The 19083-nt window shown below is 48.5% G+C and overlaps 1 protein-coding gene across 2 annotated transcripts in view; it reads right to left on the bottom strand.

Moving 5' to 3' along the window:
- DGCR2 (DiGeorge syndrome critical region gene 2) overlaps positions 1-19083 on the bottom strand; it is a 72903-nt gene that overhangs the window by 16718 nt on the left and 37102 nt on the right. For both annotated transcript variants that reach the window (XM_024763834.1, XM_024763835.1), the window contains exons 3-6: positions 5666-5791; positions 4737-4947; positions 2909-2985; positions 1362-1538 (exon numbers count right to left, since the gene is read on the bottom strand). In XM_024763834.1, coding sequence (XP_024619602.1) covers positions 1362-1538; positions 2909-2985; positions 4737-4947; positions 5666-5791 — 591 coding nt within the window. The remainder of the gene's footprint in view (positions 1-1361; positions 1539-2908; positions 2986-4736; positions 4948-5665; positions 5792-19083) is intronic.

Here is a 19083-nt window from a genome sequence, read left to right as displayed (position 1 = left end):
GGCCCAGATGCTCCTATAAGGTTGGTCTATCAAACAAGGTCAAGATTATAACCAACTAGTACAAACTGACTTAGAGGCTGGTAAAAGAGAATGCTTCCCAGCTCATTTCATAAACCTAATATAAATGTGATAACAAAAACTATTCAAGGAGCACGTGGAAAAGGAATGATAGTAACAGGCTAAGCTCACTTCTTAAAGCAGTTTCAAAAATCCTAAATAAAATATCAGCAAACCAAAGCTGGCAATAAACATACAAAAACCAGGAGGACAGTTCAAAATGAGAAAATCTGTTAATGTGAAAGAGTAAATGATAAAATCACGTAATATAAACAAAGCAGTAATGTAAAACAGTAAAGAAGAAACACCACACACTCCCAATAAATGCAGAAAAAGCATTAATATAAAAATCAATACATTTTTGTAATGTAAAAATTCCCAGCAAACAAGGACTAGACGGGTACTTCCTTAGCCTCATAAAGGTATCTGGTTTTCTAAGTCCTAGAGAAAATCTTACATTTAATGCTGAAACACTAAAAGCCATCCCTTTTGGGTTGGGAAGATAAGAATGCTCACTATTACCACTTCTAAGTGAAGCTGCAAGAAAAGAAACACCAGGAAAAAAAAGTAAAGAAGTTTTAAAAAGAGAAAAAAGATTTGAAAGAAAACACAAAAATGTCTAAAGAGAAAGTCTATTCTCTAATAGACAACTAATAAGGGAGTTCAGAAAACTGATCCCCAAATTCATACAGAAGAGGAAAAGGCCCAGAACAGGCAACACGATGGCTGAGGACAGAAGAGGAGCCCACCAACTGGGAGGACTTGTCACGAAGCTCCTATAAATGTGATGAGATGGTGCCTATGCAAGGACTGACCAACGGCCAAGTCCAAAACCAGGCTCTGGCCCCTGTGAAACCCTGACCCACGACAAATCAGCAGCGAAGGCAGGGATGGTCCCCAGAGGGGACAGATGAGGGAGCCCTGCCCTCGGGCTCACAATCACAGCATGGCCCTGAGGCTGGAAGAACCTCAATGTGGAATGTGGGCGAGCGAGCTGGCAGAGGGCCCAGAACGGACCTGACACCACAGGCTGGAGGGCAGCGGCCCAGATGGGGCTGACAGAGAAGCAGAGTGAGGGCCTCTGGAGGACCCGCGGAGAGCAGGGGGAGGTGACTAAGAGAGTCCGAGGCTCCAGGACACCACGAGATGTGGCAGGTCCTCTGGTCACCACCGTCATTCCGACTCCTAACGACACGGGGTGGGCAGGGCCTCTGTCCTGGGGGGAGATGAGGGCTCAGGGATGACACTGGGGCCCAGCCTACAGGGCCAAACGGGACGCCCGCCTGCGTCAGATGTGTGCTTACTTCTTTTACACAGAAACGAGGACTTGTCGTGGCAGCTCTCAGCATGCCAGCTATGCAGGTCGTGGTGGCGGAGCGTGGGGAAGTGGAAGCATTGCAGCTGCGCGCAGAACACACCGTCACCCTCTGACGTGGCCGCCGCGAAGATGGGGTCCGGGGGCAGAAGCACCTCTGAGGAGCCTGCGGGACAGACAGCATCACAGCATGATGGCAGCAGGCCAGGGAGCAGGGAGGCAGGCACGCTTAGAAACATTACTACAACGTCAGAGGCCCTGCAAGGACGGCAGTGCCCACAGGAAGGAGAAAGACGCCCCTTCCTCCTCAGAGGGCTCAGCCAGTGAGAAGCTGTGGACTCTCTTCGACCACAGTGTCAGGACCACAAGTGCGCCCAGGAGTATCCGCACTGTCCTAAAGGCTGGCACCCTCTACTGGGGTTAGGGATTCACCCCAAGAGCTGGGATTAGGGCAGGTGAGAACCTACTAGAATGATCCTCTGCAGGCATGCTATGACTCTTGAGCCTGGAAACCTAATGGCCATTTCCGAATCAACTACTCCACCGGGAAATAGGAACAGGCACTCACACTCCAGGAGTACAGGTCAGGGATGCTCCAGCAGGACCTTTGAGGACTGAGGAGGGGGCTGCTTGGGGGGAAGCCACTGCCCGGGGCCCTGACCGGTCTGTGTGGAGACACGGCCGCCCACCTGCCACAAGGTCCCCCAGGCTGGGAGACAGGTGAGCTCTGCCCGAGTGCAACGTCCCTTCACTTTCCACAGGGAGGTGACAGAGCAAGCTGCCCGGGATCCCCAGGCTCACCAGCCCTCACTTGTCCTCAGAGACACATCAACAGCAGGACTGGGATGTGTTTGGGAAAAGGAATTGGCCCCAAGCTCAAGCCAGAGGCCCAAGGAGCAGCCTAACAGGAGAGGCCCAAAGAGGGACAGGGCAAGGCATGTGGCTCGGGTGGCAGGTCGAGGAACCTGCCAGCACCCGGGCAATGGGACAGGAGGGGTGACCACGGGCGGGTGGGAACGCAGCTGCTCACATGGCTCCTGACATCACCTCGGTAGTTAAAGCAACACACATGTACGCTCACACATGCATGCTCACACTCACATAATCTATTTTAATTCCACCTGCCTGACGGTTCCAGGATGTTTTGGACCCTAACTCTGACCTTCCCTGTTCTAGGAAGCCTGTCCCTCCCTCTCTGGCCTGAGTTCATGTCCGCTGCACACTCTGCTCATTTTTATGCTCCAATTAAAGTTGTGGACTTTGAAACGAGGGTGGACAGTCTAGAAATGGCCAAGGCAGAAGCCACCACAGGTTCCGGAGGAGGCCAAGCCCCACCTGGGTCTGGCGGAAGGGCCTGACAGGGGCTGGGCCATCACAGCCTCCCCGGGTCTGGGGCCCAATCCTCCACACAGCCCCGCACCGGGCACCCAGGTGGGAGAAGATTGGAGTGGAGAGCTTGGCAATAGTCGCCCTTGTCAGGATGACACCCCCCAGGTTCAAGCCCAACAACTCTTCTGAAGGACCAGGAAGCCTTACCTTTGAATGCCACCTCCCAGTGACCTTCTAAGGAGCGGTTCCGGCCAGTGATGACGTACTGGTAGCCGACCCACAACCTGCAGGAAGACAGATCGCAGGAGACCTCAGTGGGACAGGGGGAAGCAGGCACCACTGTGTGCATGTTTTTTTTTTAAAAAAAAAAACTTATTTATTTATTTATTTTTGGCTGCATTGGGTCTTCGTTGCTGTGTGCAGGCTTTCTGTAGTTGCAGAAAGCAGGGGCTACTCTTCATTCCAGTGCGCAGGCTTCTCGTTGTGGTGGCTTCTCTTGTTGCAGAGCACAGGCTCTAGGTGCAAGGGCTTCAGTAGTTGTGGCACGGGGGCTCAGCAGTTGTGGCTCACAGACTCTAGAGCACAGGCTCAGTAGTTGTGGCACATGGGCTTAGCTGCTTCACGGCATGTGGGATCTTCCCGGACCAGGGCTCGAACCTGTGTCCCCTGCATTGGTAGGTGACTTCTTAACCACTGTGCCACCAGGGAAGTCCCTGAATGTGTGCATTTTTAATAGTTACATTGATCTTTAAAATATTGAGCTTCAAAGGCATTAATGATTTTTGAAAGTTTTGATACTTAGTTTTAATAAAATGCATTAAAATTCTAAATAATAAACTCACTAGTCAGCAAAAGTTTTTATCTCAGGTGACTCCTGCCAAGACTCTTCTTATTAGCTGAACCAATAAAGCTTTTACATTCTAAGTAAAATCAACCTAGTTCTTGGTGGACACAAACCTGTGAATACACTAAAACCAAAGAGTAGTATGCTCTGAGGGGTGAGTTTTATGGCATGTGAATTACATCTCAATAAAAGACAACCCCTATGAGCACACACTGCCTCCCTTGGAGCCTCCCACCCAGCAGGTACTCCCAACCGCAGCCTCCCAGCTCTGGAGATGTCCATCAGTGGGTCCCCAGCTGCCGTGGGTGCCACTCTGCCCCTCCAGCCCCCACCATGCATGTGCCCATCCTGAGGGCACATTCCCACCCCTCCCTTTTCCAAGGACTCAGCCACCCAGCAAGCTGGGAGTTATCTTTCTCACTCTGGTCATTTGCCAAGCTCACAGGGCATAACAGTGGAGCCTCCACCTGCCATGGTCACTGCGTTCCTATGGCAGTGTGGCAGCCTTTGCCATCGTGCGGAGGGAGCACCGGCAGTATGGTGACCCTGTGATCCACTGCTGGCCCCGGCAGTGTGGAAGGGGTCCTCAGCACACATCTGATCCCAGAACAAAGCCCCCTGAATGCTGGGCCTGGGAGAGGCCGGCAGTTGGCCAGTTTCCACACTTGCTCTCTGATGCTGTGGAGCCTGGGGGTCTAGGCCAGGTCCGGAGCCAGACTGCCTTGGTTGGAACCTGGCACGCCCCAGTTAATACGTGCCCTGGTCACCACCCTGGGCCCTGTGGTGTCTGGGGGACTGAACGAGTGGGCCCATGGAAGGTACTGAGCATGGGCCTGGCAGAGCCCACTTTCTCAGAAGGATCGCCCCACCTACCTGCATGGCCTGCGAACCAGGCCTACGAAGCCCCAAGTGGAGCAGCCCCTCCTGACACAGGCCCAGACCCCCTGCAGTTGCAGCAGAACCCACACAGGGGGACCAACGAAAAGGACTGGCCCAAGGTGACACAAGGTGGCAGCCCATTCCTGCCCCTCTGAGAGACCCTGCCCCCTCGCAACACCTACCCTAAACCCCCATCTCCATTTGCTTCCAGGGGGCGGGGCTGCTGCGGGCTGCCAGAGGCCACGCCCTGGAGGCCATCATGCTAGGCAGGCCTTGGCACCCCACAGGCCCCGGACCCCACCCCGGACTCACTTGTGCTGATCCTGCCACGCGAAGCTCCGCTCGGGCTGGTCCCATTCCTGGGTCAGGACGAAGCGCAGCTCCTGGTCAGTGGAGAAGGTGGCGAGGGACCCATTCACGCGCTGGCAGGTCTGTGCGGCATCCCAGTAGTTCTCCCCGCTCAGGTAGACTCGGTAGCAGCTGGCCGTGCCCTCGTAGTGGTGCCACCCTGTTGGGCACTTCCCTAGGAAACATGAAGGACGGCGGGGAGTTGTCCCCCAAGTTAGCATCCTCACTCCAAAATGCAATTGTATATGCTGCATCTAAGCAGCTCAGAAACCACCCAAGAAGGGGGAAGCTGAGGCTCAACAGGGGAGCTCTGCCTCCAAGACCATGAGCCTCCCAGTTGTATGAGGCTGTAGCCGCTGGGCAGTCAAGACCAGCCGCTGAGTTCGCTGAGTAAAGTGGCTGATGAGCCGGTAGACCTCCTCAGGCTGGCAGTGTGAGCATTCCCACTACATCACCACACCTAAGCATGTCTACTCAGAAGGGGGTTTCAGCGGTGGTTTTTCTGCCTTTCAATTTTCCTTAAATTTATTCTGCTCTTTTAAACTCCTAATATTGTAGAGAGTTCATTAAATAACTAGTTATTTTTAAAAATTTTTAAATGGAGGGAGAGCCTGCTTCTCCACCTACAAAAGGGTGGGTACAGTTCAGCCCCCAAAGGTAATAACCATCTCTTAAAAAAAAAGCAGCCTGGTTCCAGAGCCTGGGTTCAGGTCATGGCTTCCTCACTCGGGCTGGGTGGCTTTGGGCAGGTCATTGTGCAGCTTCACCCATCAAAGGAGGCCCTGAAGGGCTATTTTAGGCGGACACCCCGGCACAGCCAAGTGGCATGGGAGAGCCAGGGACCACGTGGGGGGTGAGCCTTTGTTCATGAACAGGGCAGGTCTGCAACTTACTGCTGAAGCGGACGGGCTGCGCCACATTCATGGCATGGAAGTGCGTGGGGTCGCCGCCTCGAGCCCGCCCCGGCCTCGGATCCACAGCCTCCTTCCCATGGTAAGGACGCGCCTCCCCGATCACTTCTGAAAGCAGAAAGAGAGTGGCTGTCAACACTGCTCATGAGGGCCAGACGCCAAAGTGAACGCCGGTACAGTCAGATGGTGGGGGGGTTGGGAGGGCAGGGAGGAGGAAGCACAGATTCCATCTATTCAGGTTTTCTTTAGAACTCTAAAACGTGCCGTTCATGCCAAATGGGTTACGTGAGCTTCTTGCTGAAATTACGCCTGGGCAGTCTTCATTTTTCATTATGACTACGAAACGGGGACTCTCAGTTGCATTTTCTAACAGGCTACTGTGGGCACATCACAGGGTCACCCACTCCTGCTTAACACCCTCCTGCATCCCTGGCCCCAGGGGGTTCTCTGCAGAGCCCAGGCTGCTCCCCCACTGACCTGGAGCCTCCCCTCTTAGCTGTGTGTGGCCCTCTCTGTCTGCTTGCCCCTCTCTCAGCCTCAAGGCCAGAGTCAGGGCACCTGGCACAGGCCCGCGTGTGCAGCAGGCCTGGAGCATGGTTAAAGTGTGACCAGAAAGCTCAGGGTGAGGAAGAATGCTAGCTTTATGTGTGGTGGTCCAAGAGTAATTCGCAGGTCTGAGAGAGGAGACCCAGAGAAGTGAGGAGATTTACCCAAGGCAGGAGAGAGCCAGGGGCTATGTTTCCGAGGGGCCTCTGCGCTCTGCCTGCTGGGGGGCGCCTGGTGGAGGATACCGGTACAGGGTCAGCACAGGCGATGAACTTGGTCTGCACGACTTCGCAGACACATGTGGTGGGTGGAGTGTGGCCCAGGAGGGGCGTGGCGCATGCCAAGGTGGGGCGATGGGCGTGGTGGGGGCGTGGCATGGCAACGGGCGGTCCCCACCTCTCCCACCTGCGGGCAGGGGCAGAGGACCTTAGTTCCCCAGCAGGGATCGAACTGGGCCCTGGCAGTGAAAGGAGACCGCCAGGGAATTCCTTGACACTTTTTATTTAATAAATCATCTTTATTTTTTCCCATTATAAAATAACACATATTCAATGTAAAATATTTGAGAAATACAAAAGTTTGAAAAGACGAAACAGATAAACTGTACTATTCTAGAGGTTGCTGCCCTTCCAATCTCTCCTTTCTACACAAATCCTTAAAACTATTGGGATCACATCAAGCACTATTTTATGATTTGCTTTGCAAGCTGAAGACTATAAACAGCTTTCCATATTCTTGAGTGAAGATCACTTTCAATGGCTGCTCAGCATCTGTGAATCGATTTCTTTAATTACCACAACTCCTAAGGTTCCAAGCTGGAGCTGCCTGCATTTTCTAATTTTTGTAGAAGAAGCACATGTGCGTCCTTCTGAGACCCTAGCAGCTTTGTCCCTCTTCCACTAACTACTCAGTAGAGTATTTCCTCGGAGTTTCCATAGTCCCTTCCCAGGCAGGTGATGGGATCAGCTTGCCAATTACTCTAACACATAAAATGTGTTCCCAGTGCCTGAGATAAGTTGGACCCCAGGCAAAGACCTAGAGGAGAAGCTGCCCTCTTCAAACACTGCCCTGGGGTGGGACGGCTTCAGCTCTCTGGGACTGGGGTGCCTCATGCACACGTCTGGGAACCACCACTTCCCGCTCCCCGGAGGAGACAATGCAAAGCCCCTGCCTCTGTCCCTCCAGGGCGCCAGGCAGAGGAGTGGGCAGATCCCCACTGGGCTGAGGGATAAGGAGGGAGGGGAGCAGAGCCCTCCCAGGCAGAGGGCGCAGCCTGGGCAAAGGCCAAAACCGGGCATGCCTGAGACAAGCTTGAAGACCAGCTTGGGTGTAGCTGAAGCATATTTCGCTACGCCTGCACTTCACACCTCCTTTCTGCCTGCTCTGCACACCTCCCTTCTGCCTGCTCAAACGAGCAAGACCTGTGGTTCCACTTGGTCTTGGCCTCTTCCCCAGACCAAGCACAGCACCTGGGCACCTGGTATATAACCGGTCAAACTGCTCACAGAGGGACGAGGAATCTAGGGCAGAGGGGAGAGAAAGAAAAGGACCGGTTCTGCCGGGGGCACCGAACACCAGGTGGCCAGGATGCGGCCCGCAGTGAAGCCATCTGCAGCCCGGGGAGGGGGTGGGGGGGCAGGTGAAACAGCACAGTAAAGTAACCAGAAAGCCTGGTGGCGGTGGAGGACGCTGCTCTGTGATGAGCAGGCTTCTCTGTGGTTCAGGCAGCAATTCTGAGCCTTCCTCTCTACTCCATTTTCCTTCATATCCAAACGCCCACATCCATCCCCTCATCACTCATTATTCAGCGTCCTTTACATGCTGCCACCGAAACCCACCAACAGACACAGGCCCCCTGAGTGTCCTGGGGGCCAGAAGCAAGAGGTGAGGGTGGCTGGGGAAGGCAGAGTTCACTGGATCAGCAGTCTTACAGCACTCTTAGGACCACCTCTGACAATAAGGAGTTTTCTCTGAGCCCCACAGACAGCGCGGCGGCCAACTGGAGGGTGTGCGGCCAGCCCCAGAGTGCGGGTTTCAGGGTGCAGATGCCCCAGAGCAGCTCTAGGCACTGTCCCAGGCACCCGGCAGCAGGTGGCCCTGACCCCTTAGTGGGAGGTCTCACTCTCACTCCCTCTGGTGGGGACGGGGATGAGCCCAAGCCTGGAACCCAACCTGAGTCCAGCCCTGACGTCTCCGAAGGAGTGCTCCTCTCTCTTCAGATGTCCGTCCCCGGACTTCAGAATGGGAGCCCAAGGAGGAGACCCGGCTGAAACGCTACTGAAAATCTGAGGAAGAGGGAATGTCTGAGATGGGGAGGCAGGCAAGGCCGTGACAGACCTGCTTCAGAGCAGAAGTGTCCCGCCTCAGGACCCTCGTGTGCCCTTGGAGATCAGGGCAACAAGAGCTGGAGGCCTCGAGTCCAACGGGGAATCTGAGTCAGTAGTCAGGGCAGGCAGTGTCCTGCTTGCTGCTCCCAACAGCAAGTGGCCGGAAAAGAAGATGATGTGCAAATAAAGGACAAAATGTGAGTGATTCTAATTTGTGTTTCCAGAAACTTAAAACTTGTCCAGATGAGCCTGTAACGTCTCCGAATGAGGGAGAGGGCAGGACAGACTGGAGCCTCTTCAGTGCTCTGAGCTGTCGGGACACATGTCACTGTCCTATTTCACACCAAACAGGTTTAGAATCATGGTCAAAAATCAAATGTCTCTAAGTTAACCAATACTTGCTAACCAACGCAGGATTTCTAAAACCAGAGAGCCAGGAAATACAGTTACTAATAGCATTTCCGTTACGCTGAACACGTTCTTTAAACTGATTCTCTTTCCCCACAGCTGGGGCCAGTGATGTCGCTCAGGGGGATCTCACTGGGCTAAAGGTTGATGGTTTGGGGGAGCCCCAGGGACCACCATCTCTGTCTCTGTTCCATCAGGGACATGCCAACATGAGCACTCTGTCTTCCCATTTTATACCCATGTGAACAGTATATGCGGTACACAGAGATTAACTGCAAAAACACAGCCCTATAAGTTTCAAGTTCCAAATCTGCCTCCCTCCTGCGGCTCCTATAGGTCCATGAATGTCTCAGGGCACAAGTTCACAGAAGGGACATTTTACCTTCTGCTACTGCCTGGGACAGGAGCTGAAGCCACCAGTCCCAGGCACGCTCCACCTGCGGCCACGGCTCTCAGATGCCAGGAGTGCTGTGGCAGAAGCAGACTGACCTGAGTGGGGCTCCTCCCTCAAGGTCTTCTCAATTCTTAGGTATGTACATCACAGGATGAAATAGAAATCCTGCCTCCCCTCCCCCAGCCCCCTGCTCCTAATCCCATTTCCCACAGAAAATTCTTCAGATAGTTTTTAAATTATTTTTTCTTACTTCTTCTGGTAGTTTAAAAAGAATTACTTATTTTTACTTATTTCTTCTGTTATGTCTATATTTCCGAATAATAGGTTTACCTTGCTATTTCTAGTGGTCTCAATTGTAAGTGTTACCCACTGACTTAAGGTCAGGCAGGTACAGGCTTATTATTAGCTCACATACACTCTTACCTTCCCAACAGAGTAGCATCAATTTCAAAACTAAAGTCAGTAGAATAATGTAATAATGTAAGTATTCTTCACTTGTGAACCAAATAGCATACTAAGGTTATTTCAATCCTCTAACAACTTTCTTTTTTCCTGGAGTTAATATTTGCATCAGTTTTAAATTTTTCTTAGCTTTCTGTATATAAACCACTGATTTTTTCATTTACTACAGCAGATAACAAAGGCTAACAGTAAAAATTTTAAACACTCAGAACACTGTGTCAGAGCCACCCGGCTCCACTTTGTTTCCTGGAATCCCTGCCTACCTTCCAGCTCCAGGCTGAATGGGCCGCTCTCTGGGCTGGGGCTTGGCTGTGATCCTCGGGTCCACTTTGCTACCCTCCTGCACTGGGACCCTGTTTCCTGGACCCCAGGTCATCTTCTTTCTTGCTTAACCCTCTCCTTTTACAAGATCACATCTTTCTAAGAAAGGGTATAGCCACATTTATGAGTCTATTCATATCTACAATTTCTTTATTTTATCCTCATATATCATTGACTTCTCTGGGTATAAAAATCCCAGATTAATAACATTTTTGAAGCTTCTCGTTAAAGATATCAGATTGAACAAACACAACTTGTTCTCTGAAACCCATTAAAACAACAGTAATGGGATTTTATTTTATTATTATTATTTTTGGCCCCCCTGTGCGGCATGTAGAACTTCCCCAACCAGGGATCAAACCCATGCCCCTGCAGTGGAAGCACTGAGTCTTAAGCACTGGACTGCCAGGGACGTCCAGTAACAGGATTTTTAAAAAGGCAGTCACTAGGACAAACAGAACAGTTAAGAGAATGACAAAGTTCTAAAAACTGGAAAACAGGACTTCCCTGGTGGCGCAGTCGTTAAGAATCCACCTGCCAATGCAGGGGATACAGGTTCGAGCCCTGGTCCGAGAAGATCCCACATGCCGCGGAGCAACTAAAAGCCTGTGTGCCACAACTACCGAGCCTGCACTCTAGAGCCCGTGCTCCACAACAAGAGAAGCCACCGCAATGAGAAGCCCGCACACCACATTGAAGAGTAGACCCTGCTCCCCGCAACTAGAGGAAGCCTGCGTGCAGCAATGAAGACCCAACACAGCCAAAAATAAATAAATAAATTTATTTAAAAAAAACAACAACTGGAAAACACAAGGACAAGTGATAACGTAGAGAAGGTGACCACATGTCCTAAGATGCCTGGTTATGCCCGCTGTCCCAGTATACCATCCAGTTTAGCATTTGTCAGTCTCAAAATTGTCTTATTTTAGAAGTAAATCACTCCAAATTTATTTGAGCCTAGAAAGCTAAATCCTAGGCCAGCAGCTGGGCAAAGTAAAGAATTTGCAAACTATATACATTGACCCTTAGACCCAGCAATCCGACATTTAAGAATTTACACTGATGATACATCTCCAAAACCCCCTCCAAAACAAAAAAGCCCCCCCCATAACCCCGCATATGCACAAGGTTACTTACCGTGACATTATTTTTAATAGCAAACTAATGAGGACAACCTAAAGGCCCACACATAGGAGACTGGCTAAATAAAATACGGTACATTCCTAAGATGGAGAGCAATATAACAGTAAGAAAGAATTTTTTTTTAAATACGTTATGAATTAATACAGAGTTATTTTAAGGATATTCTACTGAATTAAAAAAGAAAAAAAATCAGGGCAAAAAGTACACACAGTAAGACACATTTTTTATGTAAGAAACGGTAAAGAAAAAGAAACAAGTAGTAAAATATACACATATTTGCTTATTTTTGTAATCAAAAAAATGCCCAAAACTCAGAAAAGATAGGCCAGAAACCAATCAAGCTAGTGGCCTATTGGATATGGTGGAAACAGGTAAAGGGAAATAGAACTTCTAAGTGTATGTTTTTATACAGTTACAAGTTTTGAATCTTGCTAATGTTTTACATATTCTAAAAAAAAAATCAGTTAATCTTGTGGATACACTAAAGCCCATGAAATTGTACACTTTAAAGGGATGAATTTTATGGTACATGATTTATATCTCAATTAAAAAATAAATGAAGATGAGGAGGCAAAGTCCTAAAACTGAATGCAAACATTCAGACGTTAACACATCACACAGAAGAAAAACAGGAATGAATCCGGTGGCTTCTGACTAGACAATGACTGTACCTCCTCAGTGCAACACAGTCTAACATCATAAAGAACTGAGAAGAAATCCTAGAATTTAGTTAGGAGGTTTGTTCTTGGCTGTGGTACAAGAGCAGTATTTCCAAAACTCTTTTATGTGTACTTTAGAATTGGCCAAATGAGTACATATACAGATGGTGCTGGGAACCAGGGTTTGTTCTTATGGGAAAGGGAGGTACAAATATGAGATGGGGGAGGAGAGGAGGAAGTCTAGATTAGAATCGGAGGTACAGCAAATACGAACTCATGATTTAAAAAAAACGTTTTCTGGGGCTTCCCTGGTGGCGCAGTGGTTGAGTCTTCCTGCCAATGCAGGGGACAAGGGTTCGAGCCCTGGTCTGGGAAGATCCCACATGCCATGGAGCAACTAAGTCCATGCGCCACAACTACTGAGCCTGTGCTCTAGAGCCCGCAAGCCACAACTGCCCACATGCTGCAACTACTGAAGCCTGCGCGCCTAGAGCCCATGCTCCGCAACAAGAAGCCACCCCAGTGAGAAGCCCACGCACCGCAACAGAAGAGTAGCCCCCGCTCACCTCAACTAGAGAAAGCCTGCACGCAGCAATGAAGACCCAACGCAGCTAAAAATAAATGAATAAATTTATAAAACATAAATAAATGATAAATAAATAAATAAAAAGGCTGGGGACACCTCTTGACTAAAGGACAGAGCAAGATGGCAAGAAAATACAACATGTAACCTTTGACTAAATCCTGGACTTAAAAGTTTAAAAAACCTGTAAGTGACACTTTTGTGACCATTGAAAAAAATTTCAATATGGACTATATATAAGATAATAGTGTTATAGTAAGTTTCTTGCATGTGAAAATTGTACTGTGGTTACAGAGTGGATTGATCTCATTCTCAGAAGATGCTGAATATTTAGGGGTAAATATCATATCTGTAAAACAGTCTCAAAGGGTTCAGAAAAAAATGTACATAGAGAAAGCAACTGTAGCAAAATGCTAATGGTTGATGAATCCAAGTAAGGGCTACAGGAGCGTTCACTGCACTATTCACTGCACTACTCTCAAGCCTTTTCTGGAGACATGAAATTTCTCGTATTAAATCAGGGAGAAGGCAGGGACTTCCCTGGTGGCGCAGTGGTTGAGAGTCCGCCTGCCAAGCAGGGGACACAGGTTCGATCCCTGGTCTGGGAAGATCCCACATACCGCAAAGCAACTAAGCGCATGTGCCACAACTACTGAGCTTGCACTCTAGACCCCGTGTGCCACAACTACTGAAGCCCGCATACCTAGAGCTCATGCTCCACAACAAGAGAAGCCATGACAATGAGAAGCCTGCGCACCGCAACAAGTGGAGTAGCTGCCGCTCACCACAACTAGAGAAAGCCCGTGCACAGCAATGAAGACCCAATGCAGCCAAAAATAAATTAATTAATTTTTTAAAAAATCAGGGAGAAGGCAGTCCACACACCCAGCTCCCAACCCCTGCATGGTGTGCTCAGGAAACCTGCCCCTCCTTCACCCTAGCAGAACACGGGGGATTTACTAAAAAAGTAAAACAGGGGGTCTCTGGTATGGGGGATACCAGTTCAGCTGAAAGTCATGGTTCTTTATTTAAGGAGGGAATGGCAGACTCCCAGCCCCTCTTCCTCCACTAAGCTCCTCCTTTATTATGTTTAGGTAGTTTCCTTCTATTCCTAGCTTGTTGAGTGTTTCACCATGAAAGAATGTTTAATTTGGCCAAATGCTCTTCCTGCATCAAGAAGATCATGTGTTTTTTCCTACATTCTACTAGTGTGGTATATTACACATTTTAGTTTTTTGAACCACCCTTGCATTCCAAGAATAAATCCATTTGATCATGGTGTGTAAGCCTATTAATGTACTGTTAAATTCTGTTCGCTGGTATCGTGTTCAGGATTTTTGCATCAATGTTCATGGCATATTAGTTTGCAGTTTTCTTTTGGGAGGTTATGTGTTTCTACGAATTTGTCCATGTCATTTATGTTTCTAATTTGTTGGCATATAATTCTCCACAGTACTTTTTTTTTTTCTTTAAAGATTTTTTTTTTGATGTGGACCATTTTTTAAAAAAAATCTTTACTGAATTTTTTACAATATTGCTTCTGTTTTGGTTTTTTTGGCCACGAGGCATGTGGGGTCCCAGCTCCCCCACCAGGGATCGAACCCACACCCCCTGTATTGGAAGACGAAGTCTTTTTTTTTTTTTTTTTTTTTTTTTTTTTCCGGTACGCGGGCCTCTCACTGTTGTGGCCTCTCCCGTTGCGGAGCACAGGTTCTGGACGCGCAGGCTCAGCGGCCATGGCTCACGGGCCCAGCCGTTCCGCGGCATGTGGGATCTTCCCGGACCGGGGCACGAACCCATGTCCCCTGCATCAGCAGGCGGACTCTCAACCACTGAGCCACCAGGGAAGCCCAGAAGACGAAGTCTTAACCACTGGACCACCAGGGAAGTCCCCCACAGTACTCTCTTATAATCCTTTTTGTTTCTGTAAAATTGATAGTAATGTCCCAACTTTCATTTGTTTTTTTTTTTTTGGCTGCGTCAGGTCTTAGCTGCGGCACGTGGGATCTTTGTTGAGGCATATGGGATCTTTCATTGCCACGCAGGCTTCTCTCCAGTTGTGGCATGCGGGTTTTCTCTCTCTAGCTGTGGCACGCGGGCTCCAGAGTGTGTGGGCTCTGCAATTTGCGGCAGGTGGGCTCTCTTGTTGAGACGCGCAAGCTCAGTAGTTGTGGCCCGTGGGCCTAGTTGCCCTGCGGCATGTGGGATCTTAGTTCCCCAACCAGGGATCGAACCCGCATCCCCATTGGAAGGCAGATTCTTTACCACTGGACCACCAGGGAAGTCCCCTCAACTTTCATTTCTTATTTTAGTTATTTGAGTCTTTACTCTTTTTTCTTTCCCGGCTTCACTCACTTTATTTTTCTCCCCATTTCAGGGCCCCCACGGCCTCTGGGCCCTTCCACAGCAGTGGCATCATTAGCCATTCGGTGTTTCTACGAAGAAGTTGAGTCTTTTCTCTTTAGTCAATCTAGCTAAAGGTTTGTCAATTTTGTTGACCTTTGGTTTTGTTGATTTTCTCCATTGTTTTTCTATTCTGTTTACCTCTGTTCTGATCTTTATTATTTTCTTCCTTCTGCTAGCACTGAGTTTAGTTTGTTCTTCTTTTTCTACTTCCTTAAGGTATAAAGTTAGATTGTTGATTTGAGACCCTTCCTCCCTCCCTCCAGCTGACACTCTCTATCTCTCTCTCTTAATGTAAGTATTTACAGCTACATATTTCCTTCTTAGTACTGTTTTTGCTGCAGCCCCTAAGTTTTGGTTTGTTGTTTTCTTTTAAATAAATTTATTTGTTTATTTATTTATTGGCAGGCAGATTCTTAACCACTGTGCCACCAGGGAAGTCTATGGTTTGTTCTTTTCATTTTCATTTATCTCAAGATATTTTCTAATTTCCTGTGTGATTTCTTCTTGACTCATGACTGTTTAAGAGTATACTGTTGAATTTTCATGTATTTGTGAATGTTCCAGTTTTCCTTCTACTGTTGATACCTATTATGGTTTCATTCCACTGTGATTTATATGATTTCAATCTTTTAAATTTGTTCAGACTTATTTTGTGGCCTAACATATGGTCTAGCCTAGAGAATGTTAAATGTACATTTGAGTAAAAAGATGTGCATTCTGTTGGTTGTTGTTGGGTGATCCTGTAAGTCCCCAAGGCTCTGTTCACCTTTCTTTGTTCTTTCTGTTCCAAACACTCAGTAATTTCAAATGTTCAGTTTGCAAGCTCACCTAGTCTTTCTTCTGCTTGTTGGAGCCTGCTTCTAGTGAAGTTTTCAATTCAGTTTAGTTTTTTGTCCATATTTTCCTTCACCTCTTTGAGCACACTTAAGATGGTAGCTTTAAAGCCTTTGTTTAGTATGTCTGAGGCCCACTGTTTCTTGAAGGATCGTATCTGCCACATAATTTTCTTCCTTCAAATAGGCTGTGTTCTCCTGCTTCTTTGTATGTCTGTTATTTTGTTGTTGTTGAAAATTAGGTGTTTGAATAAATCCTCTCCCAATCTTTGCAGACTGGCTCTGTATTGGGGAAGACCTTCATTAATTAGCAGGGTTTATTCTAAGCCTTGAGAACAGCTCAGGGTGAAGGCTTAACGTCTTCTTAGGTCTTTTCTACACTTTCATTGTGTCTGGTCCTGTGTGTGAACTTCTTTTGATTCTTAAGTACATATGCCTGCTTTAAAATGTCTTAATTTCCCAGAGCCAGTCACCTGCTTCTCAGGGTCTTGGACGTACTATTGTATTCCTCCACCCACAGTCCCTTACCCCAGGCACCTGCAGGTCTGTACCCAGTTTTTGTGAGCATTGCTTGACACTTTCTGCAGTTTTTTGCTGGCTGAGATCCAAACTATGTAATTTTTCCCTATGTGAGTTCCAAGTCAGAAAAAACAGACATCAGTCCCTCAGGCAGCCCCCAGACAGGTCAGAATGTTGCAAATAAGGTCACTCTGCTCCCTCTGGTTGGAGGCAAGGAATTTGGAATTGGGTTGTTGCTTCTTTTAGACTGTGCTGTGCCACTGGGGGAGGAAGTGGGCCAAGGGTGAGTAAAAATGCCATGATATTTCCTACCACTTGAATGTGGCTTTTTCCTGATTGGGTGTTCCCATGGTTGCTATAGACTTTGACCGTTTTCCAGAGCTTCCATGAAGTTATTTTAGCCATCTTCTAGTTGCTTTTTGAATGTATGCATGGCAGAATGGGCGTCTGAAGTTTCTGAAACAGCCATTTTGCTGACATCAGAATATATTGCTATGCCATGCAGCGCAGCCACAAAAAAAACAAGAATATATTGCTAAAGTTTTCTTTTACTCCCTGAATTAATAAAATAAGAGCTAACATATAGTGAGTGATTGCTGAGTGCTGTGTTCTGCTCTAAGCACACCTTGTGTACATCAATCCTCTAGCAACCCTAAGGTAGGCACTATTATCCCCCGTCTCACAGGTGAGGACAATAACGTTCAAAAAGCATCCTGCCCACAGGACTACGGCCGGAGGAGGCGGAGGCGGGGAACCAGCCCAGTCAACTTGGTTCTGAGCCCCCACATCTAACTGCTGTTTTACACACAGCAGAGTTAGCTACCTCAGCCACTCTGTGCTGGTCCTTTTGGTCTAGGATGCTCTATCCAGAGTCCAGGGAGCATCCCGTGGCTGTTTTCTTCCAGAGTCTAGAGAGCACTGGGTGTCTTTCATGTTTAAGAGGAAGGTGGTCCAGCTTGCCAGAGGCTCTGTGGGTACTCGTGGGCCAGGTGCTGGTAGGGTTCAGGTGAATTCAAGGTGAGAACCCTCCAGCTTGTTGATACCGCTTCTACCTCATCCATGATGCACCAATTTCTCCAGAAAAGACTCCAGCAACCCCCTGCCTGAGGAAACAAACCATTTGGGGAGCAGGGCAGAAGATATGGTCAAGGGTCTCATCTGTCCCCATAGAGAATTTCTCTTAATTCCTCTGTTTACCACCTCCATGGCTCCCCTCTGCTGGGCCTGGTGCCTCCTATTCTGCAGACTGTAAGTCCAAGTGCTATCTAACAAGAAATATAATGCAAGCCACATTTCAAAAGAGATGAAATTAATTTTAATAATTGTATTTAACCCAATATATTCAAAGTACTGTAATTTCAACATGTAATAAATGTTAAAAAGTATTAATGAGGTGTTTTACTTTTTTGTACTAACTCTTTGATATTCAGTGTATACTTTACAGTTGTGGTGCATCTTAGTGGAAACGGCCACATTTCAGGCACTCAGAAGCCACACGTGACTCATGGCTACCATACTGGACGGCCAAAGTGTGGAAAATAAGCTTCATGTCTGCCATGGATGAGTCATCTAGCCCTGTGGAGAAAGTGAGGAAGTGAGGAAGCCCAGCCACCCCCAGCCAGATGCCCACCAGCCTGGGCATTTAGGGCCTGCTGGGCAAACTGGCTCATTTCCTGGTGTTCTCTCCCCCAAGCAGGCCCGTGGCTGCATTTTCTCTGTCACATCAGTTTTCACTTTCCTTCCATTGGCTTCTCTTAAAAAACAAACAAGGCTGTCTAATATCTGAAACATTCCAAAGAGTACATGCAGCACTTATGTAAGATGTAAAGCCTAGTAATAAAGTACGTCATGAACCCCCAGCCCCCGCTAAGTCGGTCATCTGCTACAGGGCTGCACCCCGACGTCTGCTTCTCCCAGGCTGACCCCTCCGTCTTCCCACCAGCGAGGAACCAGAAGCCCGGGTTTTGTGTATCTGGGCTGTTCAGCCTTTCTTCCTCTTGGTTTACCACACGCAGATGTATCTGAAAATGAGATGGTGCTCAGTTATGCTTGTCTTTACTGTACTGTGTGTACTTTGGGGCAACTTGCCCTGTCACCGACATCCTGCTTTAAGAGTTTCCATGTTGGGCTTCCCTGGTGGCGCAGTGGTTGAGAGTCCGCCTGCCAATGCAGGGGACACAGGTTCGTGCCCTGGTCCGGGAAGATCCCACATGCCGCGGAGCGGCTGGGCCCGTGAGCCATGGCCGTTGAGCCTGCGCGTCCGGAGCCTGTGCCCCGCAACAGGAGAGGCCACAACAGTGAGAGGCCCACATACCGCAAAAAAAAAAAAAAGTTTCCGTGTTGCTACAGGAACCTAACAGGCACCTGCTATCGCTGGGTCAAATACTCCGCTATGTGAACACACATTTGGGTTGTTTCCAAGCTGTACATTAGTATGAACAGCACTGCAAAAATTTCTCCAGAGCTTCCCCCAAATGGCAATCCTGGATCACAGAATATGAGGACGTTCAGTTTTGTAGGTTAATGACTGTTTTCCAAAGTGGGTGCGTCAGTGCACCCCTCTCACCAGCAGCCCAAAGACCTCCAGCACCCGGGTTTGTCAGACGTCCTCAGTTTCGCCAATCTAAGTATCTGCGAAGTGGGAGCTCACTGTCGCCTCTGAATACTAATGAGGTAGGACATCTCTTTATGTGTTGAGCCACCATTCTTGTTCGTTTTTCTTATTCGTTGACATGCCTGACCGTCTTTTGTCCATCCGCAGGAGTCCTCTACACACGCTGGATTATAATCCTTTATAGG

The sequence above is a fragment of the Neophocaena asiaeorientalis genome, unplaced genomic scaffold (assembly GCF_003031525.2).
Source record: "Neophocaena asiaeorientalis asiaeorientalis breed wild unplaced genomic scaffold, Neophocaena_asiaeorientalis_V1.1 scaffold110, whole genome shotgun sequence".
Taxonomy (NCBI): domain Eukaryota; kingdom Metazoa; phylum Chordata; class Mammalia; order Artiodactyla; family Phocoenidae; genus Neophocaena; species Neophocaena asiaeorientalis.
This window is presented reverse-complemented; position numbering and strand designations above follow the sequence as displayed.